Source organism: Xylaria bambusicola (genome assembly GCF_022495145.1).
Source record: "Xylaria bambusicola strain CBS 139988 unplaced genomic scaffold F5B22scaffold_5, whole genome shotgun sequence".
NCBI classification, from domain to species: domain Eukaryota; kingdom Fungi; phylum Ascomycota; class Sordariomycetes; order Xylariales; family Xylariaceae; genus Xylaria; species Xylaria bambusicola.
In genome coordinates this window covers 167,150-193,016 of record NW_025953558.1, presented here as the reverse complement: position 1 = coordinate 193,016, position 25,867 = coordinate 167,150, and the positions used below count along the sequence as shown (strand labels likewise).

The 25,867-nt window shown below is 49.0% G+C and overlaps 3 protein-coding genes across 3 annotated transcripts; all 3 read left to right on the top strand.

Moving 5' to 3' along the window:
- Positions 1-55: 55 nt before the first annotated feature.
- F5B22DRAFT_591539 (import inner membrane translocase subunit tim-21, mitochondrial) lies at positions 56-1,551 on the top strand. The gene is made up of 6 exons (XM_047973858.1): positions 56-153; positions 215-383; positions 499-623; positions 686-870; positions 920-974; positions 1,022-1,551. The coding sequence occupies exons 2-6, from the start codon at positions 251-253 to the stop codon at positions 1,211-1,213; spliced, it is 690 nt and encodes a 229-aa protein (XP_047834380.1). The 5' UTR covers positions 56-153; positions 215-250; the 3' UTR covers positions 1,214-1,551.
- Positions 1,552-14,387: 12,836 nt separating this feature from the next.
- Positions 14,388-15,683, top strand: F5B22DRAFT_408685 (uncharacterized protein). The gene is made up of 2 exons (XM_047971546.1): positions 14,388-15,298; positions 15,603-15,683. Exon 1 carries the CDS (start codon positions 14,609-14,611, stop codon positions 15,143-15,145), a length of 537 nt encoding a protein of 178 aa, XP_047834379.1. The 5' UTR covers positions 14,388-14,608; the 3' UTR covers positions 15,146-15,298; positions 15,603-15,683.
- A 330-nt stretch (positions 15,684-16,013) lies between these two features.
- On the top strand, positions 16,014-18,535 carry F5B22DRAFT_408632 (uncharacterized protein). The gene is made up of 2 exons (XM_047971545.1): positions 16,014-16,892; positions 16,990-18,535. The coding sequence occupies exons 1-2, from the start codon at positions 16,522-16,524 to the stop codon at positions 18,449-18,451; spliced, it is 1,833 nt and encodes a 610-aa protein (XP_047834378.1). The 5' UTR covers positions 16,014-16,521; the 3' UTR covers positions 18,452-18,535.
- The last annotated feature ends 7,332 nt before the right edge of the window (positions 18,536-25,867 follow it).

Below are 25,867 nucleotides of genomic sequence, written 5' to 3'. Positions count from 1 at the left end.
TATCTACAGCACCTACAAGTGCCCTGTACATACTTAGTTAGGTACATAGCTCCCATCTTCAAACTCGACGGCCAGCAGCCGAGTCTATCGCGCGGTGCCCATTTCATTCGCATCAAGAGACAACAAAATCTAGAAAATATTAGGCGGATATACGTAAAGTTACCTGCCAATGCTCCGTTGAGCGTTGTCGCCAGCGTTTTGACCCTGTGGCCAGCCCATCCCAATCCTTACTCATGGACTCTCCGGCATCATGAAGCTTCTTCACATCCGGTCGATTACTGCTTCAAGCATCGTCCCGCCGCTGGCACGGCCTCTTCTCATACAACGAAGCTATGCCACCCACCGCGATACGGCCAAAGCCTCAAGCGCATCACGCCGGAAGGGTGCGTATGATCCCGGATGCCCAGACCTTCACTTAGTCTCCTGTTTCTCGTCTCATTTAGTAGTCCCAGTGACTCTGTTCTATCGTCCTCTGCTAACTCGTATCCCTGCCCGCAGCCGTCACCCCTTTCAATGATGATGGGTTTATTCCCTGGCGTGAGCTATCTGCGGCTGAAAAAGTGTCGCGCGCCACCCAGCAGTCTTTTAACTTCGGCCTTGTTGCCGTAGGCCTTCTTTTAACGGTACGCTAGGTTTCTCATGACTTTAACGTGGTTGCATATTGAGCTTGTCTTCCGTCCATTAGGGTGGTGTTGGTTATTTCCTTTATCAAGACGTATTCTCGCCCGACAGCAAGACAGCGTATTTTAACCGAGCTGTCGACCGTATCAAGCAAGACCCTGCCTGCTTAGCGGTACTAGGCGAGGCTAAGAAGATCACGGCACATGGAGAGGAGACAGCAAATAAGTGGCGTCGGGCACGGCCCATTGCGTGAGGCATCATGTTTCTTGTCACTAAAAATTGCAGCTAATAAGCATAGGTCGACGCTGAAAACCGATGCCCAAGGAAATGACCATTTGGTCATGCAATTCTATGTACGTCCATATCCTTTGCTTCAGTAAATACACCTAACATGATCTAGGTCGAGGGACCGCTGAATAGCGGTATCGTGAACGTACATCTTATAAAGCGTACGGGTCGCAACGAATTCGAATACAAATACCTATTCATTGATGTGAAGGGTCACCAACGGATTTACCTCGAAAATGCCGATTCCAAATCATCAGGCGGGGATTCTAAGAAATTCAGGCTCTTCGGAATCAATTGGACTTAGCGTCAGCTATCTAGGGGGGTTGGAGCCGTCGAAGTCGTTTTGGTAAACCGGAAGCTCATCTGTCACCCCTTGCAGATCTGGCAGCATTTCCATATATAGAGAACTTCGAAGTCATGAAGGCAAGAACATACCTTGGAGTAGATTCAAACTACTATATGACAGTGTCGAACTGTAGATATGAAGCGGCGGAATCAAATAGCAAGGGTTGGGATTAATCAGCCAACAACTGCCCAGGTGAAGGCTTAATGCATGCGTGTTTGTAAGACCAAACTTGTTTCATATATCATCCATACCTGTTGATCTCTAATGCCCACGATGGTGGCCCCATTATGAAGTGGTGATATGCATGCAATTCTGTGGTGTGTGTCTAACTCAGGAGGAAAGATATACTCAAGCTACAGCTAGTTCCTTCACATCCCTATTGGATCCTCGCTAACTTTGTATTTCAAACCAGAGGTTGGCAGATTAAATCTTCTCTTAGGCTTGATGTACTTCTGTTTCCTTCGGTTGCTTTAAAAGACTGCCCGTGGAAATATTTTCTGAATCGGACAATGCCACTCATAGGCATGGTATTAAAACATCGATATTCTTTCGAGGAAGAATGCGAAAAGAACGCTGGGAGATGTTGCTCAATTTTGAGACGAGAATATGCAAATCTCTTGATTACGCCACTAGAGTTCTGATTAACACCCCAAGCATAGTCAATGATACTCATTATGTTTAGGTTTGGGTTACTTACATTTTTTGTATTTTGAGACATTACTTGCAGTCCAAGGCTTAACATCTCACGTTCTGGAGGGAATCAAATACAATTAAACTATCCTATCATAATTTAAGAGACTTCTTCAACCAAAAACTTCCTGTGTCTATTCCATGCTTCAATACTGTCAAGAAACATATGCTGAATAGATGTGTCCTCCAGCTTGGCACAAATTAAAGCGATTTTCAGACCTTGTCTTCGTTATTTTAAATTAGTGACTAACCTTTGACAGGATATTTAATTCAACCTCGTACTTTTATTAGTAAAGCAATGTGAATAATGTTCTCCAGGGGACGTATTAATCTATTGCCTGATGTCGAACTGGAATTTAAATCTTTTGTAATGAGTTGCAGGGTTATTTGACGCCAGAACTTTCCTTTCTGCCGACTTCATCTATGAAGGCTATTACAACAAAATTGAGCAAACGGCTTGCCTAATTAGTAACAACGCGGTTATGCAGAATACCGATAGCCTCGCCTTGCTATGATGAACCACACGCTGAACCGAGAACTAGGCTTTGAGATTACTGTAATCAAGTATCAGCATGTTTTTTTTTTAATTCATGAGATACATGCTCTCCGGCAGTCCTGAATCTGGAAGTCTTCGTGAAAATGTTCGCGTCCCAAGACACGAAAATAGCAGTCACTGCACACGAAACTTACGGCCAACCGTGGTAGGTTATCATGCTAAAATGGGCTCATGAGGTGCCATGGCTCTTTGCTGGGGCTATTGTTCTGGAATCAAACAAGCGCCACCCATTACGCGGCAGAACTCCCAGTGAATCGTATTGTGAGTCACCCTGGCATGTGAACCACCATTGATAGAGGATTGCCACTTAAAAAGAAAGAAATAAGAGGCCGAGTCACGTCACCTACTAGATTATCTTACACGTAGATACTATCATTAGGAAACTGCACTTATCCAATTTCCGTGGTGCGAATGAGGCTTCACATGATTTGCTTTACACTGAGAATAATCGTTTTACTTTCGTAAACGACAGTTAACTCTCCAAGTCGCTCCAGTTCTATCACCCGATACGCAAGAAAAGGGGACTAAGAAAAGCACCTGCAAAGAACCGAGCCTTGTCTGCATAACATTGGCTTTGCTTGAGCGGTGTCGGCCATGACGGGTCGCGGCATCTAGGTTATATCGGTTTGTAGCAGTGCCGGGCCGCGATAAGTGGTGGCCACGGTCGGATGAGAGACATTAGCCCATGGCTATGGGCTGTCTTCGACTGGCGTGGGTGCCTGTGTGCGCTTTTCGCGTTGTCGAAACCAGTGAAGCCATTGAAGTTATCTTGAACCCTGGCTGAAAGTCAGTCGATCGTTTGTGAGGTGGCCATGGCGAAGGAAACCACATGACTGTCTATGTGACTGCCAGCACAGGGGGCAATGTGGTAGGCATCTTCTACATCGTACCCCGGGTCTTTAGGAGGCAAGGGAGCAAATCTGCTCAAGCTCGAATCAGGCAAGGGATATGTGGTAAGGCTCCTCTCTGTGTCATATTGCAAAGCAATTATGTTGCAGGCTTCCTGTGCTATCATTGAAAATAGATGGCTTCTAGGAACAAGATAGCGTATCGGAAACAATCCCTCCCCTATAGTTGACGCATGGAAGCTCGCACCAAAATTGAATCAACCTTGCTCGCGGTACGTTCCTTCACCGTCTTTTTTCCGCAATCAAGCTCGCCAAGTCATGAATGCGCAATTAGTGCTACACCTTCATGTCTACTTCACTACGCTGCCACCTCATTTGTGTGAACTTCCGATTCAAGCCTATAATCAGTGGTATATCTTTGTATACCCAGTAATAGCTGGTTGTTATCTTGGTGGTCAGTAGAGCACCAGCGTTCAATAGTGTTGGTAATGCACCCGCGCAAAGACATATCCATCCATTGCAATCGTCAACTCACACAGATGCATTAGGTATCAGTCCTACGATCGCATATTCAAAAAGACGCGAGCCGCAGTTTCAGTTCTCGTTGTTGCAATATAGACCCCACTCCGTGGATGTAGAAGTATAGCCCCAGTCCAGACTGTCTTAGCTTCGGGATTGCTTGACCGCTTCCCTAGAAGACATGTGAAAGTATCTGAGGCTATGTGTTTGCCTAGAACTATGAAACAGAGGTTCCCGAATCGGCCTCCGGCACAAGAATCTTGTGCCGATGGGCAAAGAAACGCTCAACTCGCAGAGCCCTGCACGGGTCTTAATTGCCAACAACTGCACATCTTATGACCAAGCCGATTCTAAATGAAACGAGTACTACTGATCCTCCACTTCGAGAACAGAGGGCATCGCCAAATGAACTAACTGTATGGTAGGTTGGCCCCGGCCCAATAACTTGCTCAAATATGACGGGAGTAAATGGAATGTCATTGGTAACAGTGTGGCTGAATGAACATTGGCTTGTTAGCAAGGTTTTCGTCCCTTGAAGTCTGTATATTTCCATACTGGAGGCACCTTACCATGCCGGCTTATCAGTGGCGACAACGCTTGCGGTACCACGTTACAATATAACAAGGTGTGTAATAGCCAGAGGCAGTTTCGGCATTTGAAATGCTGATGCGGACAGATTTGCAGGTATCTATAGCCAGCCTGATCTGCAATAGCCGTATTGGGATTTACGTTAGCCCGTTGGTGATCGAGTCATGTATAGCATGCGAGTCATGTCGGTCTTAAACGTTGATCATGTCGGTGAATGCCCAAGGAGAGTAGGCCGTCCAGTCACTGCGTGAATTGAGCCAGTTCTCGTACGAACGTGACCGAGTTAGATAGATGCAAGCGGTCACAACAGATATCAGAGATGGGATATGACGACAGCTTCATGCCACCTCAACTGAGTAAGGAACAGGCAGAGCTGTTAGGCAACTGGTACACAGGTTTGTGACCAGATGGGGAAATGACAAGCGAACAGAAGCGGAAGCTCGGTGCTATATCTGACGATCTAGTCTAGACGTAGATAGAAGGCTCATACAACATCTAATGGTTACAATCTGGTAGACTTGGAGGCAGCACCTTGGAGGAGACGCTAAACTTAGATGCCGAATATGACCTGATGGTTATCCACGTATCTCTGCAAGTTCGGGCCCGGGTACCCGGTTCACGCAAGAGGTTTCAGCTTCATGTGATGCAAATGCCGGTGGTCAAGTTACCGAAGAACCTAACCACCTGCGCTTGCCATGGAAACGTTGCTAGGAATGAACACCCCAGTGCCTAAAATTACTTACTTAGCATCATACTGTTGAGAAGACGCTACATGATCTTCGACAATTGGGCGTATCTATCTTAGGATCCTTGCTGCCGATCAACAAGGACGCTTACTTCGCCGCAAAGCAGCCTCCAGGGTGAACGAAGTCGTATCAATTTTTAAGGCGTCTGTCTCCCTGCCACAGAAGCATCCTGTATGTAGCGAGAGACAACCTATGAAATCTCACGGCGGCTACCTAGCGCAATAAGGTACGTGTAGTCATCTGCACCTCTCTGAAGGAGGGGAGCATTCCTCCCTCGGGTAGGGCCCCCTCTGTGCGACGGCCTGCCCAATGGACCACGCCATTTCTTCGGCTCAGTGGCCGAAATCAGGTCATTCTACGTAGCCCGCTTGTTCTAACGGCCGAGAAGACAATGCTAATCTGTTCTCGGCGAAACACTCATGGGTCTGCAATAGTCCCTCCCGGCAGCAGATTGACGTAATCCAACTTTTGGCCGGTTCAGAGCGTATCAGAGGGCGAGCGTTGACGAATGTTCCTAGGACATTCAATACCTCATCAAGGGGGGATTTAGTGCATTACTTGAGTTTGTTAGTCCTTTCTCCAGAGGTAATGGGCTACAACTGTAGAACGAGCCATTTTAGGCCTCTGGTTCTTCTTGTATATCATCACGGCTAAGCCTAGAGGCGTAGTAGTTGCCTAGTGTGCACAAACAGCGATATGAAGAGTACCACCAGAACGAGTGTGCAAAACCAGAGCCATGTATACTCTACATGTATGCCGTGGACTGACAAATTCGATTGAGAGCCAGGCCAACCACCGATGTACTTTCTATGTTCTATCATAGTGGGTAGGGTAAGAGCGACGCCTTTCTCCAAGATCCTCGTTCGGGATGGGTTGGCACACCCCGAGGCCTCAGTTTGAGGGCTCTTTTCATATTCTCTGAGCCAACCAAATAAATTATTCAGGTAGCTCATGCTAAAAGTAGTAATGGTTTGATACATATTATTGTGTAACCTACCAAGCTTGTAATCTTCAAATCCCGAGGTGCTATGGTATGCCAAAGGGGGTTGGGTGACATATATTACCAGTCTTGGCTAATCAGCATTTGGCGACTTGATCCTATGTAACGATACTCGGCCTATATCTAGCATCTATCTAACCACCTAGAAGATAGAGCGTTGTATCTATCCTGTTTCTCAGAAGATATTCCCCTAAATCTTTCTCTATGTGTATACGGAAGAAATCATTTCCCTTAGATCAAGGTCGAGCTTCTGAGGTTTATGATGCCTCCCTGACAGTCGCTGATGGTGGCATAGAACAAACCTCCTTCTTTGTATGTAAACCTTGATGGAGTATCTTCATTGTATCATCATTAGAAAATGAGTTCTGGTCCAATTCTTCTTTAGCCAAAGAAGCAGGAGCTTCTGATTTGATACTCGGAATAGCCTCTTCTCTCTAGCACTGAGCTTACGCGCTGTCACACGATGCGAAGTGGATTTATTTTCCGAGCTAGCACGACAATCCAGATCCATGTATGGACACATACTCTAAACCTACTCGTAGATAAGTAGTCGAAGTACCAAAGCAGAAGTAGACTCAGTTGCACACAAGACGTGTCGGGGGTCAGGGCTAGCCTTCCGGCGTCTGCTTGGGCACAGCCTAGGGCAAGAGTCAGCGAGACTCTAGCATCGTCACATCCAATACTACCTGAATCCGCTAGCTCTTCTAAAATTTCTCAAGTTGATACGTATTTAGTCCGTTATTGGTACTGTTACACCTGTCCTGATGCTGGGTACCTATTCTATCTACCCTGGTAGACTGCTAACGTGCAGCTCATGTAGGAGGTCAACCCCTACTAAAGAACCTGCAGCCTCGTACGAAAGGGGAAGATATTTTTATTCATTTTTATCTATATTCCTCTGCCCTCCCTGCTCCCCCTCCCCCTTTTCCCCTCGCAGCGCTAATATAGACGTATAATGTCTTCTACTACTTGTCTGGTACATTGATACGATTACTACTGCGTAGGACGTGTGTCTATTCAGGTCGTCCGGGGGTAGGAGGGGCTAGGGAGTGGTTCTCGACCGATGATGCTGTTCGTGAGGGTCGTTAGGTACCTACGCTGAGCTACCTCCTATTATTGATGGCAAGCGTATGTCACTTAAACGGCACTACAAACTACTAGGCTATTATTCATTACCCCCCTCAGTGTGGACACGAAATCAAACTGGTACTATTCTCGCTCATGGTAGACAGAGCACCAATGTCCATCACAGGCACTCCCGGGTTTGACCGAAGCCTTTTTGACGGCCGGGTAGTTTGTAAGGTATGTAGATTTGGCAAGTCCATATGTTTGGTCAGCCGTTTTTCTTCCCCGCCTCTCTAACCAAAGACTCTGAGGGCGAGGTGACATGCAGACTCACCGGTCAAGTAAGCGGGCAGTGCGCTCTACCATCTACCATCTTCCAGCCCTTTCTGGACATTCAAATCCAGTGTACGGTAAATCTTGCTTCCACCAGTAAAGTCAAGATTTCGGCGGCAAGAAACCGGCAAGTGAGGCAAGAATAGACGGCATAGTTCGAAGTCCCCATACATCGAGATTGGCTTTGCAAACATATCGCTTTTAGGCTACCCCAGCATCTGCGTACCCCAGACCCCTCTCCCTTTGGCAAGTGTGTTTGTCTCGATTATTTCGCATTTCTCCATCACCATGTGCCACCCCTGCGTACAGTGGGTGGTATGCATGATTTGCCTTTGATCTAATTCAATCTGGCATGCCGATCGTTGTTGCTCTTATGAAAAGAGCTGTAGCGAAGAAAAAACTAGTTCGGGGTTGTGAACAGCATCATCTCACCTCGCACAAGATCTCCAAGTCCTGCAAAAGCTTGCGGGCCGCGGAACATTCCTTTCCCATCAAACAAGCTAGCTCATTGGCAGCTGTTGGCCGTCGAACTGGGATCCATATGTGCTACAAATCACCAGTAGCTAGAACATGTATTGCCGTTGAATAGCAACAAGTAACTGGCCTGAGCCATTTTATGATATCTTTCCAGGCGCAACACTTCGGCCCGATCCGATATGTAACTTTCTCAATGGGCGGTAATTACTCGGACCCTGCGTAGCAGATGAAGGTAAACGGTACATGCGAGGCTTCGAGAGGTGGACTCTTGACTCGCTCAACGAAATCAGATATTGACTACTATAGTATGAAGGTCTGTCTGAGACAAGCAGCATTCAGGGTACAAAATAATGAAGGGCTAGACTGAAGTGCTGTCAATCTTAGAGTAGGCTCGTCAACGGCTGAGACGCTGTTGGTCTGAAACATAGCAACGACTTCCACTCTTTGGTACATGTCTAAATGTGGGGACGCTGTAGCTCATTGGATCAGCGCAAACGACTTTATTGCCGAAATAGACTAATAGACCGGTGCAAAAGACTCTGCGATCCATATGAAAGCGATGACAAGTGTATAGCATCGAGTAGTCACCAGTTCTTTTCGAGTCGCAGGATCGATGTGCTAATTCAGTCTATAATCCCGTCCAAATTTCCTGCCTGAACGCCATCGTCGATGGCTTCGGGTATAGGGACCGTCCTATTGGTTGGCGATGTCAATATCAAACATCACGACGTCCAACATTGAACCTAAGAACGCCTTGAATTCATCCCAACCTCTCTAAAATCCGGCCTAGCCATGAGTAAACGGGAGTCTCTCATGTAGACGAGCCGCGTTCGCTCTCGGATTCGACAAACATAGTTCCAGAAGGACCGATACTAACTAACCATCTAAGGCACCTGGTATTTAATCTAACCGTACACTCGGGATTTATGTTTGTTTGCCACCAGGAAAGCTACCTAGGGTCTGACGTGGATTTGATAACGCTGTGTCATTCTGGTAGAATTAACTATGGAAGGTTTTACGCCCAGTTCCGCGTATTGACGGCCGTGAACACGGCGAAGGGAAGTCTAGTATTATCGGAGACTGAGACATGCGAATATCAATGGCTGCAGCTGGTCATTCACTACGTGCGGAATCAAGCCAGCGGCTCGCTAGCCCGGCCTACTGAGTCCTAGACGAGAATCAATACTAGCCTTGCCGCGCTCGGTCGGCCGTTGCCGAAAGCAAATGCAGGGAGTGCCCTGGTGGAGGGGGCAAGTTAATTCTGTTCATTTTAGCATCACCATTTTCACTTTCCAGCGTGCATTAGTGCCCAATCATCTAACTTGAAACGTGCTGGATAGAGTGGGCAGGTATTAGCTCCGCATGAGAGTTTATTCGAGCCATCCTAGTTTCAACTTCAACTCTCCACACGTCGAGCCAAGAATAGACATTGGCTCGTTTGGGGGGGTTTTTTTTTGTCCCTCCGCCGCCTTAGAGTGCCGTTCTCAGACGTCGATGAGAGCGTCTGGAGAGAGGGGAAAATAATATTAACTGGTTCGATTCTGTTGGAGGAGACGGAAGATGTGTAAAAAAACGACGTATGACGACTAGCGGGGGTAAATTTGATCGAATGACGAGCAGGAACCGCGAAATCGACGGGAAACTCGTAAGCAAAATATGCAAGCATCCGTCCATCGAAGTACACTCGACCAGGCGGGCTCCCTGCCAACTACCAGCGAATGTAGGTGGCGTCTCGTAGATGTACTGAGCGGAGGATAGCTGCATACTTGTTGATGCATACTGGACGCGGATTTCTCTCCTGTCCGGGACGCTTCTAGTACGAGACGCTACGTTTGGTCGAATCCTATGTACTCGACTTGTATCTCAAAAGTTATAACTAGATCATGACAACTGAAGAACTGCCGACCTAGAGAATGCAGGAGCCCTGTGGCCATGGTTCCAATCAGATATTGATGGGGAAAAAAAAAGAATACAAGGATCTTTTGTGATACTGAGCCAGATCCCTATAGAGGAAGAGAGTAGCATGTCCAGGGAGCATTGGAGGAGTACATATGCGCTGTAGTTAATTATTCACCTGCGATCTTTTGGCTCTCAAGGCCCAATATCGATGACCTACCGTCACAAGGACGCTGACCTTAGTACCAGTACCTAGAGAGTTAACCTTCCTATAAGTATAAATTGTACCTATATCTCAGACTTATAGCGAAATAAAGGCTGTGATGTGTCAGTGCTGGAGACTGCACCTTTTGGGTCATTTATTTCTCTCCTGTAACGCCCTACAATTCACTCTTGTTGACCTACGCTGCCTACCATTTGGCCCACCCTTTTCCCGCTTAGAGCAGCTGACGCCTCTGATGGGTGCTTAGGACTACACCGGTCAACCGTACATGCAAAGGCCCCTTCTTACGGCCTGTCCACAATTCGAGAGGTCCATACTAGCGTTTATTGACCTCTTCGGCAGAGATCGGGCGAGCCCGGGCTCTTTCTGATAAAATAGACCGAGTGTGAGTCTAGCCCTCTAGCCTTCTCAGGATGGAAACTGCCAATAGCTCTGTCTTAAACCACCAAGATTGCACAACCACTGTCAGACTATTTACTAAAGGACAACTGGTGCCGGAGAAGGTATAGATCTTTCTCACATGATTTCTTCCCAACTCTTTGAGGTTTGGTTATCTTAGTCTCGAACTATCAAGCTCCGGAGTCTGACCGATACCTTACCTTTTCCTCCATTGCCCTGGTTTGAGGAGAGCCCAACGTCACTCATTCACGCGCGTATTGGCTTGTACAACTCCTCACCTTTGTCTTTTTAAGCCTCCCATATTCTTAACCAAACCGCCCCCATCTTTCCTCTTTCTCCTACAACTATCATCTTAACCAACTTTTCGGACATCCGTTTACCTCTCTTCTTATTAGGGATATATAGAGCTCTTTCTAAACTCATCGCACTGGACCTTTACCACCCGCCAAGCGATCAACTACTGAAACCTTTCCGTTACTTGACCAAGCTGCGGTCGCTACAATATTACGAAAGCAGGCTTCTCTACGCCAATGTCACCATACCAGAGCTACTTGTCTTGGACCTTGTAGTGTTTGTTCGCGACCTTGAGGTGGTTCTAGTAGAACCGAAAGCCTGTGCTAGGAGACAACCTGAAACCCAGCTTGCTGAGTGGATTGATAAAGGTAACAGTACGTTTCCCACCCCTATCCAATTACGCATGAATGCGGGTGCTCTGGTGGCAACCACAGCAATGCATCTAGTACGGCTCATTTGGTGCGGCTGCTGTCGTGGAAATGCGTTGGGTTGCGCCTGCCAATGCTGCCATGTTTAGCGAGGTCACCGCCACCATCGTAAACGAGCCAGAAGGGACTTGGTAGTTCTCGGCAGCACGGGCCAACCACTGTCCCTTAGCAAAGCCAAAGTTGCCGCAAAAGCTCGGGGTCGTATTTGATGTGCCATGCTGACTGACGTCCTAGGCTCAGCCAGAGAAGCTGTCCGGTGCGAGCTACGTGTAAGTGGCTCCTTTCCGATGGGGGGCGGGTGGGATCACATCGGGGGTATACTGCAATCGGGAAGGTTGTGCAGGCGCCACTATGGTCCAGCAGACTAGGCCACACAGCCGATCAGAGCTCGGGTACCGGAACAGTGCACATGCGAGCCTCACCCGCGTGCCGCTCGAATACCTCGCTGTTTATGTACCCGGGTGGGCGTCACGCCTCGCCATTCCTCGAGCTTGGAAGCGTCGAGCACATCGACGGCCGAGCAGTTGTTCGGACGTTGCTCGTGCCGATTAGCGCCGTGTCCGGCCTGCTTCCGGCACCATGCTCGTCGCCGCGGCCGTCTTCATCGCTCACCTCGTGGGGAAAGGGCGACGTCAAAAGTTGCTGGTCTCGGCCGTATTACCTAGTGTTCGCCTGCACAGGCCGTTCTTGAATCCCTCTACCCATACTCTGTGCCACTGGTGTCAGTGGCGTGGACTCTACAGTGTTGATTGGGACTGCGAGCTAACGGTGAGATTGAATTGGTCAGAGAATCACCAGGGGCTTATGTGACAGTGCAATTGGAGATCGCCTTCTTGGCACCCACGTCTGTAATGGTGACAGTAACAACAGACTCTGATTCCGAATCCTCTAAGGTCGGTGTAACCCCTGAGCTTGCCTTGGCCGAGTCTCCTCCGCATGTCTAACCACTACTCTCTCTATCTGTTGCTGTCATCGCCGCTGGATATCTTTCAACAGCATCTTCACACTTTTGCACCCAAATGGGTTTCTCTTCATCATCCTATTTCTCGGGAGGACTTGGATCTGTTCCATCGACTTCCTTTAATCCTATTCCCTGTCTCCATACCCTGCCGCGGCACCTGCAAAATCCGATCTGGTCCCTAGCCTCTCCCACCCGTTCACACCCCCCCATACACCACAACACATACCCCCCATGTCCCCGTCTCCATAGGGCTGGTTTTTGGGTCATGGCTACCGATTAGCGGTTTCTTAGGATCATGGTGCATGCTTGGCTCATAAATCGCACTCGACGTATTTTACGATGAGCTGGGTTCGTGGGCAGTCTAGTAAGCGGATAAGCATTGGCCTAGGCATATATCCCATACCACTTTCACGTCAAGATAACCGTTTATTACTTGGAAAGACAGCCGAAACAGCCGATGTAAAAACAGGCGCTGAGCTGATGGCTGAATCTGCAACTGGAGTCGAAGCTGACCATGATGCTCATCTAGAAGAAACGGTATCAACAACCGTTGTTATCCAACACAGCCTCGATTGACGCATCATCCTCGGCACCGTTGTCACGCCTGCTCATACATCCAACGCCGAGCGAGACTGAGGTGCAGCTCTGGCCACCCGGACCAGAGGCTCACCGAATGAATCCTCAACCCCTCGATAACAAGGTATATATACTTTCTACTTTGACAAAACTCTGTAGTTTATCTGCACTTACTCTTGCCGTTTTTTTTTATATTTTCTTTTACTTTTTCCCCTCTTTTCCTTTCTGGTTCATTCTACTCCTCGATGCTCTTTTCACCTTGTAGCTATTCTACCTAGCGATACTACAGTAGAGTTCTCCATTTCCGGGTGAGATTGTCTTTACTGTAGCCAGAAGGTGGAGTGGCAGTTTCGCCCAACCGGTCTGCAAGGACGCAGGCATCTTTAATTAATCGGCAGCCAATTGGAGCCAAGAGACGCACCGGTGATGCTGAAAGGGAAGCGCGGTAGCAGCGAAAACTACAAGCAGACACAGAATTCAGATGTCAGGATCCAACAGCCGTCTACAGAGCCGAGCACATCCTTCAGATTGGCAGTCGGCATCAACTTCGACTACAGCTGCAACAACCGCCAGAGTGCGTAATGTCGACCAAACAATTAGCCAAATGTGAGTGTGATAAGTTGGGTTTGCTTTCTTTTCCCGTCGAACTCCCCATTACCACTAAACACCTGCTCCCCTGTCGAGTTTCCATGCACTGGGTGCCATCTATGGAACCCATCTACATTTATCTACATTTCGCACAACCTTGGGGCTGCAGGGTGTATCTACAGCACCAGGCACCCACCTCTTGAAGGGTCTGGAGCTACGTAGCTCTTATTCGCCACGCCGTGATGCTTTTCGACACCGGTGTTGTCACATTTCTTTTGGCTCTTTTTTTTTTTTTTTTAAGCCATCGAGTTTGACGCGCGCGTTCGCTCTGTCTGTCTCTCCCCTCTTTGAGGAACGGACGAAACGGCCGAAGCCCAAGGTAGCAGAACCAGCGTTGCGCACGTTTTATGAATGTTCAATTAAGAGGGCGAGAGAGCGATAGCGAATCCCCCCTTATCAGACAGCTCGAGTCACTGTCTTTTTTTCACCGGCCCCTTGTGAACAAACCGACTTCCAAGACTTACATCATGTATCACCAGACGTTATATGCCAAGTTGTCTTTTCCTCTCCATCACACTACCCTCGCATCCATGCCTGCACTATTTTGCCTTACAGAGATACAGACATAGACCACACACACACCCAGTACCTACAGTATACGGCCGCGCTACAGCATGGGTCACAGCCGTACATCCAGCCATGTACACTCACACACATATCTAGCTATCTGTAGTGTAGCATGGTTTCTTTGCCTGGATACCACTTCCCCATGTTTCAATTTCCCTTTCCCTGGCCTAGCAGGTAGTCAGTCAGCAGCACCAGCCTGCTGCTGCCTCTGTACAGAGCCTGTACCTAGTATTGCATTCCAAGCGGCCCGCTTCCCTCCTGTCCCGCCTCTGCTACCTCTCGTAATCTCACGCTCACCTCACGCTCACTCTCACTCTCACTCTCTTCGTCTCTCGCGCGTACTGTATGAGGCTTGCCCTGAGTGGAGACCTCCCAGGATCTCCCAGGACCTCCCCCATGCACGCCTAGGGGAGCTAACACACAAGCGTACCTGCCTCTCGGTGCTGCAATCGAGAATGGCGTTCCTCCTGGCTGCTTACCTACATACATAGCATATACTCATCCCGCAAGTACCTACACTCCATGCCTTGTACCGGTACATGTACGGTGCCACTGCTGTACACCTCGTCCGAGTAGACGGCCTGCCTATAGTACCTGCTGCTCCGGCGTCCCGTATAGGCATATGTATATATATGTACCCGCTCGGGGCCTGGGGGCTCTCCCGGCGCGCGAATTCTCCATTTCCTGGCCCTCCACTCTCCTCTCCCATACCCAGAATCGCGTGGGCTGCGCCGCCATGCTTAATGCTGTGTCACAACGTCTTGTACCGGCCATGTACCTTTCACTCGCCGAGTTCCTCTCGCTCACTGCACTCTGCAAGCTGCACGCTGCGCACTACGTACTTTGTGCTGCTGCAGCACACTGCCTGCCTCGTTCCCGCTGCCACTGCCTCAGTCTCTGCCTTAGTCTCTGCCTCTGGGCGGTGGCTCCCTACTGGCATCCATGATAGTACTAGGTACCACAAGCACCAACCACTATGTACCTATGTACTCTGCCTCTACCTCTCCCTCTACCTCGTCCTCGTCCTCGTCCTCGTCCGTACCCCAGTACCTCTCCTACACCAAGTACCATACTAAGCATGTACGTCTGCTGCCTCGATCTACCCGTTGCCATTGCTTTGGGAACCGAGACGAAGGGGAGGCATCCACCAGCACAAAAGCACAAACACTCGCTGGCTTGTCATCTCATTCACCCATTCGCCGGTGCTGGTTGGTGGTGCCGCTAAATTTGTACTTGTTACATTCCGTTGACATATGTGCCGTTCAATTCCACCCTGCTGCTGATTTTCAACTTAGACCCTAGTCCCTGGGATGCCCGTCCTATGCTCCTCTCTGTCCTCCTTGCACTCCTTGCACCTCCTTGCACACACTTCAAGGTTTTTCCTCCCGTCTGGCAGACAGACATACAGACTTACTTACATACATACATACCTCCTAAACTACTTACACACCAGGCATAACCACGGCGTACATCACCACCACATGTCCCTCAATTCGTCCGGACGAACGACTGCTGACCTTTGTCTGACTCTAGCCTTTGCAGGTCCAGGTTCTACGGGCTGCTAAATCTCCCCTTTCCCGGCCACCAATGCCGTAGCCTGGCTGAGGTTGCAGCTTGCACGGGGAAGACGGGGAAACAGAAGCGTTGACAGTGCCAGCGATTAGAACCAAAATCTACGGAAGACAGTACTCCTAGCTAGCATCAGCGCCCCTTCGTCTATTTACTTCCTCGACGCAAAACGCCAGCACCGTCCTTGCTATTACTTGTCACTGGAACATTGTAGTAGCTTTTGGTTTTTATTTTTGCTATCTCCAAGCCTGTGCCATGAACTGACGATATCTATTTGCGCCTCCAACAGGACTTCGAGCCTTCGCCGCCCACTTGCAACGGGCTAGAATCATATCTTGATATTCCGGCTGTAGCTGACATGCGGTAAGTAATCTCTCTAATTTGTTGTGAATTGCTGTATTTTTCTTCATGCTCAAAGGGAAGGCAGAAAGAACACCAAGAAAAGAAACATTCCTGTAGTCACTGGGCCAATTCTCTTCATCCATGTACAAAAAGTTTGTATAGTCTCCTGCCTTGTCGTGTACTGGCCGAGTTTGCTTGCAAATTGGGCACACATTGTGTTGTACCGATTAGGCACTTCCCGTACCCTTTTCCTTTTGATTCTCGTTGGTACTCGTTGGCCACAATATACTGCTATAGTTGGTGGTGCTGCTACTGCGCGGCGACAAGGAGCAAGGGTGTGGCTGCCCTTACCGGGGCAAATGCTGCAACACAATTAAAAGTCGTCGTTGTGGCTGTCCCGGCCCTTGCTGGCCTCTGGGCCCTGGACGCTGGCTGGGCTCAAGAGCTTTAGACTCTGGACTCCGGACTATGGGTGGTGGATTAGGGGCGTGTACTTGTTACTGGCTGTTCCCGACCTGACCCGCCATCCTGTTTCCCTTGTATGACGGCAACTGCTGTTAGTATCACTACTGCTCCGTCACACTTAGACAGTTGGCATTGTGTTGTGTTGTGTGTTGTGCGTTGTGTAGGAGTGCAGTTGCGCAAGCTGCCTCGGGCTGCACACGAGCTTTCTTTCACCTCTTCGCGGGCCCCTGCTGATCCGTCTGCGGTTAGATACAACCAAGAGCCTTCCATCACGTCGCTCAGCTTGGACACCCAGTCTCAGTCGTCTTCGGTATTGAGCGGTTTCCCAGCGCCTCTACTTAACAACACCGCAGGATATTCTCCGGACACTGGGCATTACTATCCTCCTCCGGCTTCACAGCTGTTCCCCGCTGGTGCGGTTGATCCTAGATCCCGTCTAGGCTCTAAGTAAGTAATGACTACTGTGATCTTTTGTTTCAAGCATACCAGCGCGTACAAACGCGTACCTCTTCAGTCTTCATCATGCTCACCAAGCTAGCAACAGCACCTCTGCTACGGGTATGGCACATGCCCCTCGCGTCACTGCGTTGCCCAATCCAGGATATACCAGAGACGTCTACGGAGGGGCGCGACCGTCGTTTATAAGGACGACGGACCACATATCTAGATCTCCTTCGTTCGCGACTCCGCTGCGACGCCATCCCCTCTCGCCAACACCTAGCCCAAGTATTGGGTACACCAGCCCGGTAAGGATGGAGGGAGCTCATCCATATGGCAAGAATCAGGCGGGAAACACTCCTCCATTCTCGCCTGTAGTTACCCACGGCGCTTTGGTATATGGGGACGCAACAGCCGGAGCCGGCTCACCCATCAAAGTTGACATCCAAGCCATTATTGACAAGGGATTCTTTCTCTCGGATGGAGAATGGACCTGCTACCGTCGAAATTACTTCTCGTGCGTCTGCTCCTATGGCCTGACTCCCCACTACCCTAACGCCAATATGCAATTTATTGCAAATGGATCTACTACCTCCTATCAAGTGTTCGGGTTTGCGATGAGTATCTCGGCTATGGTAGCCGAAAGCGACTCTCAGAATATCGATCTCGTGCAACACACGCCCAAGAGAGATAAAGGCCCAACGGCAAAGCCAGAGAAAGTGAAAATGTTACCCAAGCCTCATCAGCAAGCGCCGAACCCGTTGGGCATGTACTCGGATCATTCTATGGCAGGTAGCTCCAGGGCAATCTATGAGAGTGGGTATGGGCAAACTGGACAAGGGCCCTATGCGACGGAACATACGTTTGAACGAATCCAATTCAAACAGGCTACAGCGAATAATGGCAAGCGAAGAGCCGCACAACAGTATTATCACTTGCTGGTTGAACTTTACGTTGACGTGGGCTCGCAGAACCCGGGCGAGGGATATATCAAAATAGCAGAACGAAAATCAGCAAAGATGATTGTTCGCGGTCGTTCTCCAGGACACTATCAAACGGAGAGAAGGGGCAGTACAAGTAGTGGTCCAGGCGGGTCGAGTGGCATGGGGAGTTATTCAAGCTCCCAGGTACTTCCAGGTGACTATGGGACTGGCTCTTCCAATCTGCTTTCCAGCGCGTACCAAACAAGCTACGAGCCCCGGTCCGGGCACTATGGCACAACTCGCCATCCTGATATCGGGTTGGAACCAATGATTCCTGCAGATGAGGCCAAAGCTATCGATACAGCTAAGGAGTATCAGTATTACCCTTCGACGATATATGAGGGGGTTGAGCCCCGCCACGGCATTGAAATGTTTCCCCATCGCCATGAGCCAGATACCATGATGTCTGCAACAACTGCTGCTGTCGATTCAGCAATGTCGAAAGTGAAGCATGAGTACGACAATACCCTTCCAAGCATCCTATATCAGGCCGGTCCTGCGTACTACCCTAGAAATGGCAACCGGTTTGAGGGCAGACCAACGTCGGCCGGCGTATACCCTACACCTCTTTCTCAGTCTGGGTGACGGGTCTTTCGAGCGCTGCCAATTTATACGCGGAAAAAAAAGAGATGACTCGAGCTGTGTACGGCGCCATGTGGATTTATGGTGACGTGGCTTCGCGCCTCTACTTTTGCATTCAGACGGCCGCATCAGAGAGAGGAAAAGTATTTTGTAATTCGTTTCATTTGAACTCAACCCAGCTGTTGGAGCTGGCTACGACGGCGTACGGAAACGAACACGGAAAGATCTGAGGTCTGGAGTTTTTTAAGCTGCATGGGTTTTTCTCTACATACAATGTGTGAAGCATACGGCGAAACTGACATGGCATTATTTCTGTAATGGTTTCGGTATACTAAACAAACGAGGTTCACGAAAGAGTGCGAGAAATGGGATTGTGGAGTACGGCTAGGATACCCGGACACGGATGTTTTTATCATGGAACAGTTCTTGTGGGAGCGGTGACTAGAGATGCTCATTCTGGTCCCGCGTCCTCATGCCTAGGCGAGCGTCAGGTGGGGGAACATTCATGGGTGGCGTTTGGCAAAGACGGATGGATCTGCCGGCAGCATGACACTTTTTGACATTTCGACATCTCGACATTTCGATTATTTTCCTATCTTCTTTCCGCCTCGATTCGGGAGGCGGCGGCGGCGGATGATTTACTTGTTGCCCTACCTGCTCCCTGTGAGAACAGCTCGTTACAAGTCGCCATGTTCGTTTTGATTTTTAGTTTGGGGATGGTTGGGTGGGATAGTTGTTTGCGAGCCTTCGGCAAGGTAGCAAGAGCCAGTTGATTGCCGGAAGCTCCAAGGGCCAACAACCTCTTGAGTCAGGAGTCAAAGGAGTGGTAAGTCTGGCAGGCGAGCCCAAATACACGGCACCTTGCGGGATGGATGCTCAAATTCTCCTTGCTATGTTAGTTAGCATAGTTCTTTACTCTCGCAATTGCAACAGGGTCTTCGAAATGATTGCGATTGGCACCATATAGTAGCAGTGGGCCGCAACTTATTTGCATGGCAGGTGCAGGCGGTACCGGCAGCAACCAAAGTGTGGGTGATGGACATGCAAATTAAGATTCACTGGTTAGTTAAACTGAGCATACCTAGGGACGGAGATGGTCTTCGCTCATCTTGTGGTAAGTATGGTGGTGGTGCTGTGGTAGTGCATCTGCCCAGCCAGCCTCAGGAAGAGTCCCACAGCGGGAACTAGAAACACTAAAATAGAGAAGGGGGTAGTTAGGTAAGTACCTAGCGTGAAAGAAAGCAGAGCCGAACGACAACTTTACTTCCCTGGGGAGGGAGAGAAAAAAAGCCGCTTCTAATTCGTTATAGTGGAGTCAGACCCCTGTTTATCAACCCGTTTGTTTCAAGTACCTGGGAGGTACATAAACTGGCTGTCTACGTAGATGTACCTCCGACCTAGCATCAGAATACCTATACAGCAAGTACCTAGCCTCCGGTACATGCAGTCTACTGTACGGTACGGTAGTATGGTGACGGGAAGTGTAGGTATGTCACTGATAATGTCAGATGGCTTTAGATGCGAATGCACTGTCAACAGCACTGTACATCTACCCTATTTGCCGCTCATTGCCTTCCGAGGTTGACTAACAGTTACCGGGAGTTTGGTAACACCTCCTCGATTCAAATCGAAATACACATACATACATACATGTATGTATAGGTACATATTAAGTAAGTAGTATATGTCGCACCCCCGACACTCTTACAAAGATAGCTAGCTCATGGACTAGAGGTAGGAAGTGAGTAATCACATATTTACCTGTCGACATACCTATATCAAGAGGTGGGCAGCGCTCTGGGCAGTGGTGTGCGTAAGACGCCACTATATACACTGCCGACATACAGCACACGATGCAGCCAGCTCTCCTTACATACCCGCCGTACATTTGGGTGACAAAGAACAAGTTGCTAGTCAGGCCGTTGTCAGGGGCGCGACATGACGAACGATCCTGCATACCTAGGTATCTATCTATCTTGCAATTTACCGAACAGTAGGTAGTATCTGGTAATAGTAAGAGGCCATCCTTGGCCCCAAACGCATGGGACTAACTACACTAACATGCGCAACCCTTAATTCCCCTGACAGAGGATCGACAGCACGTCAAGCAGAGCAAACAAACGTACCAACGCAGTCTACTACTACTACAGTACCTTGCCAGATCTTGCCAGACCTTACCTACCTACCTACCTACCTACTTACTTACTTAATCTCATCACCACGTCAATGGATGAAACGTAGGCAACTGACCACAATCTCTCGGCTGTAGAATAGGTACACTGGATACACGTAGATCTACTACCTATGTAAGGACAGAAAAAGGACCGGCGACTCTCCGCTCCCCCACATTGAGTCTAAGTAGGAACGGGGCACGCAAACGGTTGCGTGGGGCAGTGGAACAGACGGCAGCCGAGGAAACGGAACACCGGAATAACGGCCGAGTTGGCAAGACACCAAGATAACCAAAGATTGCGGCGAGGCCGGTCTCATTCACCCTCACTCGCCTTGACATGAATCGATTGGGGGGGATGGGGGATGACGGGTCTGCACGGGTAATGGGAGATTAGACAGGCTTGTGCGTCTGTTTGAGAAGTGTACCCTGGTAAAGTGGATAGATACAGTAGGGTGCACATTCAATCTCTTCGCTCGCTGGCTACCCGTAGATGACACGGAGGACATTCATTGTGTGATGATGATGATGATGTTCATGATGAATGGTGTGAGGATGTATATGTAGGTAGGTAGGTACTTATGTAAGAGCGCGGAGAGGCTTGCAGAAACACCCTTTTCTCCCACCGGCCCAATTACCCAATTCGCGCCAGGAAAGTAACTTTTTTACCGAAATATCGGCCCTTTTCCCTGTCCTGTGTTTTCTTACCTATAGTACTTCATTTCTCTCTCTCTCTCTCTCGTCCTTCTCTACATACCTCATTCAATCTTATTTGAATAGCAATGCCACATGTAGTAAGAGCTTACATATGCAAAACACTGCATCTACATAGTGCGGACAAATAATACCACCGTGTAAATATTGGTACTTGGCTACATCACGGAGGCAGCTCATCATGGCCCAGCAATTTGCTCAATACCTACAGTACTAATCAAGTATATATGCATATCTCCAACAACTACCTGTGACACATGTACCTGATGTGCCTATATACCGGTATGTACTACTTGCACAGGTACTAGGTATGTATCTACACGTAAGTGGCGTGTTTGAGGGGTTGCGATGCTCTTGTCAGCAACGGCTTGGTTGTACCACTCTTTCAGCGAATACATGAAAACCAAGTACATAAGTATATACACATACTTATATGTAGGCAGGCACAGTGGGTGGGTAATGTAAATCGTCGCAGGAAATGCAGTTGAGCATCCCTATCCCTGCGTCTTTTCTTCTTCTTCACCGTTGAATATCGATGCAACCAGTCCCCGGCCCGCAGCGTGCCGATTGATTGGCCTTTCTTTTCAGTAAAATTAATTCGGGTTGTCCAATCATGTCGTCCGTTATTTCGATATCCTGAAACACCGCCGAGTCCTTTGATCGTCCTGGTCTCGCCCATCATGGCACCTTAGTTGGTTGTACTAAGCAAGTGTAAGTGCCCTTTGTCGTCATCACCACCCAGGAGGTACCGTAGACTAGCAGGCATCAGTCCCAGATAAAATAAAAAAAAATAAAAAATCACAGCCTCACCCTCACAGATCCTCATCACAAAGATAGATTGGGCCATCTGTACATGTACAGTATGGTTGCCTACACAGACACTCACTTTAGGCTTACTTGTTCTAAGGTAGTTCTTATCTAGTACCTACTCGATCTTAGTACACCAATTCTTTGGCACACTAGAGCTGTCTACTTGTACATGCAGCAGGACTCCGACATAGCGAGCGTGGCGGCCAGGTCGCCGGTTCACCTGACGTACCTAGGATGCAAAATAGTCCTATACAGGTGCAATCATGCTACTTACTTGACAGCAACCCCCGGCTGAACTGGCAATGCTCATGACGCGTACTATCGTAGCCAAGGACGGTTTACCTACCTACCTACCTACCTACCTACCTACTTCGTAGATAGCCATTCTGTGTGGGTATGGACTGGCTCCTGGGCGGAAAATGCCATACATTGCCGGCCAAAGCCGCGCAGCAACTGTACGCGGCACCAGGATACCGTACTGGCACACTTCAAAGCCGAGGCCCCCAACCTCTAGCAATGCCTGCCGGCTGAGCTACTGTGAGGTAGGTAGTGGGTAGTGTAGGCAGCTTTGCTCCGCAAGCCATCAGCGCGTCGCTCACCGAGCTGGCGTTGTTTCGAGAACCCGATCTAGCCCCCACGGTTGATCGTACGCTGCATCTCCAATTCAGCCGCCCGACCATTCCGTATCCTTCTTGCCGCATGGCCTCCTGTTTTGAAGCATGCACACAGGCTACAAGTAGATGAACCAATTGTGTCACAACATGGAGTACAGCTGTATGTATGTACATGGCTACGATCGACACCCTGCGACAGTGAACGACCGCCCGCGTGCTACGGTTGGCGTTGTCTGATTAAGCTTTTGTGGATCTTCAGTTGACTGTTGTTAACTAGCTGTTTTGAGGTCATGGCCAGTGAATGGACATATAAGTAGTGTACTGTAGGCAGGTTTGGTGAACGAGAAACGTCTTTACGCTGATTGCGCGTCTCTCCCTGAAGGAGCTGAGCAGGGTGGCATGCTGCCAAAACATCACACATCACACATCGCCACTAGCCCTCGATGCCGATTCTCTCGTTCCAACCTACCAAAGCAGATGTCAGATGTTGGTCACTGAGCATTGTGCCAAGCAAAGCGAAGTGCACCGTAGCCGAACCTCGGACCCGAGAAGCCTCGCGGACGTGACATACATCTGCCTATCAGTCTCGGAGTAACTCTCTGTTTAATGCACAAATTGCGCCTTTATTCAGCTGCCAGGATACATCCGCTGCCTCGGTCGATGGCACTCACCTCTCTCTTATGCCCGCTGCATTGTCTATCTGCATTCAACTAGTGGAGTCGGAACAATGATATCGTCACTGACGCTCATTATGCAGATTGGCCGGTCAAGCAAGGCGCGGGCTACATTTCTAGGTGATGTCTTGGCCCTCCTGCAGCAGCCAGCCTTCGAGGGCGGCTAGCTGAGAATATGAATGTCATACTTTCGAACAGCTATCCCTTGGACGATTCTGATCCTTACTATACCTGATACCTACTTTACATAGATCGTTCCTGTTATCGTATAGGGGGGGCACGCCCAGAACCATTGGACCCAATCATGCATGTAGGACGTTAGACCTGGTGATTCGCTGAGCATTTGACTGGTCCTCGAACCACAACTCATCAAGATACAATAGTACCCGGCATATTGTATGAACCCAAGATAGCCGAGATCCTAATGCAAATTCTCTGGTCTACTTTGGGGCCCATTCACTCACTTCTGGCTTCGCCTGTTGAGTTAGAGCAAGTTAAGCCGATGCCACTAAACTACCCGCTCATCCCTGTCGCCGATGGAACAGCATTGGCACCTGCGTCCCATTTATTCACTCATTAATAGGTGGCTTAGATGTCGGTGAAGCATTCGAGTCGATAGTCAGAGTACTTAGACGAAAGTGGCCGATCCCTGATGCAATCTCGCAAAGACCTACCTTTAAAGCAGTCACTTAGTTCAATACTCCTGCATCTCAAGCCACCTATCGCGAACCCGGAACAGACTAAATGTCTCCATATTCTCTTCTGCCATGTATTACGTCCCGCGATTGTGTCAGACCGGTGCCGTTATCGACCCCTCTCCAACCACGCCTATCCGCCACTCACCATTGTTTCCATCTCTCGCAATATCTTGGCAACGTTGGCTGCTACTCTGACATGCGTCGTGAAATGTCTTTCTGTTACACGACTTTCCGACTCTCTTCAGCCCTACGCAAATGTTTGTATTACTGCCGTAATGCTCACGGAATGGGATGCTAACAGGGTGCGCTTCCGGATGGTTCCGGAAGCGCATCATACTAATTCTGACTGCGGAAAGTGCATTCATGTCCTATAACAAGATGCCATGTGCATACTGATCACCTCTATAGGAGGTTGCCGTCGAGGAACATTGTGCCACGAATCGCATGACCTGCATGCTGCTTGTATAAACCGGTAAACCCACTCCCATCGAGCGAGATGTGCCACTAGCCTGTCGCCGCCGCAACACGCCGATTCTCGCATTGGAGTTATACTAGTTGCGTATAGTAGGTATATATATATATATATATATACCGGTATATCTAACCCAGTCTTTACGGTGTAACCTGGGGTGATGACATTCATTAGTGGTGCCATTCATTGTACAGTGCGGTCCGCAGCACTCGTCTATCTGGGGGATCCTCCGCAAAACAGCAGCCATACCTAGCTTAGGCCAGCGGTCGAGATCCTCGAGCTGCATTGTCCTTTTTTCTTCTCCCCTCAAGGCCTCGAAAGGAATATCAGCGGTGTGATCTTCTCATGTCTCAATCTAGCCCACGCGACTTTGCACCAGATTGAGCATGGTTCAGATTAGTTTCGGATCCTACCGGTGTAACAGACTAAGCGCCGATTTAATACTGCAGCGCATCTCTTGTGCCAACGGCACTCCTCCAACAAACGCCCTGTACGACGCGCGGTCCGTTGCTGGGTACGGACGAAGGCGTGCATTTTGAGTAACATGACTCTCGATAACTACGTGTTATGCCACAGTCAAAAAGTCTTGCGTTGACGTGTATGAAAAAAGACTTGTGTCCGAACGGTCGGGTATGGCGGCTAATATCAACGTGGATGGATATGCAGCCTGGGATCTAGGCTGACGGGACCGTAGCCTGCGCAGATTCTGTATCACGTAGATCTGACTACACAGCGTAAAACTGGACCTAGCAATAGTAAATTAAGTAGTAGTACGTCGACATATACCTTCCTCTAAGTATGTATTCTATGATCGGCAGCATGCTAGACCGACTACCTACTTTTTTTTTCTTTCGCTCCCCGTTCTGGCCAGACTCTACCTACGCTTACATAGATGATTTGAATTTAGTAATGAATTCATCAATACAAAGACTGGTCGCACCATGTCTCTTCTTTCGGCCGTTGAAGTATAGGTAGGCCCCGGGAAAAAAAAATTTCTTACTTTACTTGCATTCTTACTCAGCTTCCACGTGGCCTCTCTACTAAGACGGGTCAGACTCAATCCTACGTGTCTCAGGGAAAGGGGCAAAGTAACGCCAAAAGGGGGTTAAAGCAGAAACGAGAAACGCGAAGAAGGAAGACGAAAAAAAAAAAATTGGACCGCTTTTTTTTTTTTTTTTTTTTTTTTTTTTTTTTTTTTTTTTTTTTTTTTGGGGTGGGGGGGGGGGGGGGGGGGGGGGGGGGGGGGGGGGGGGGGAGATATGGGGTG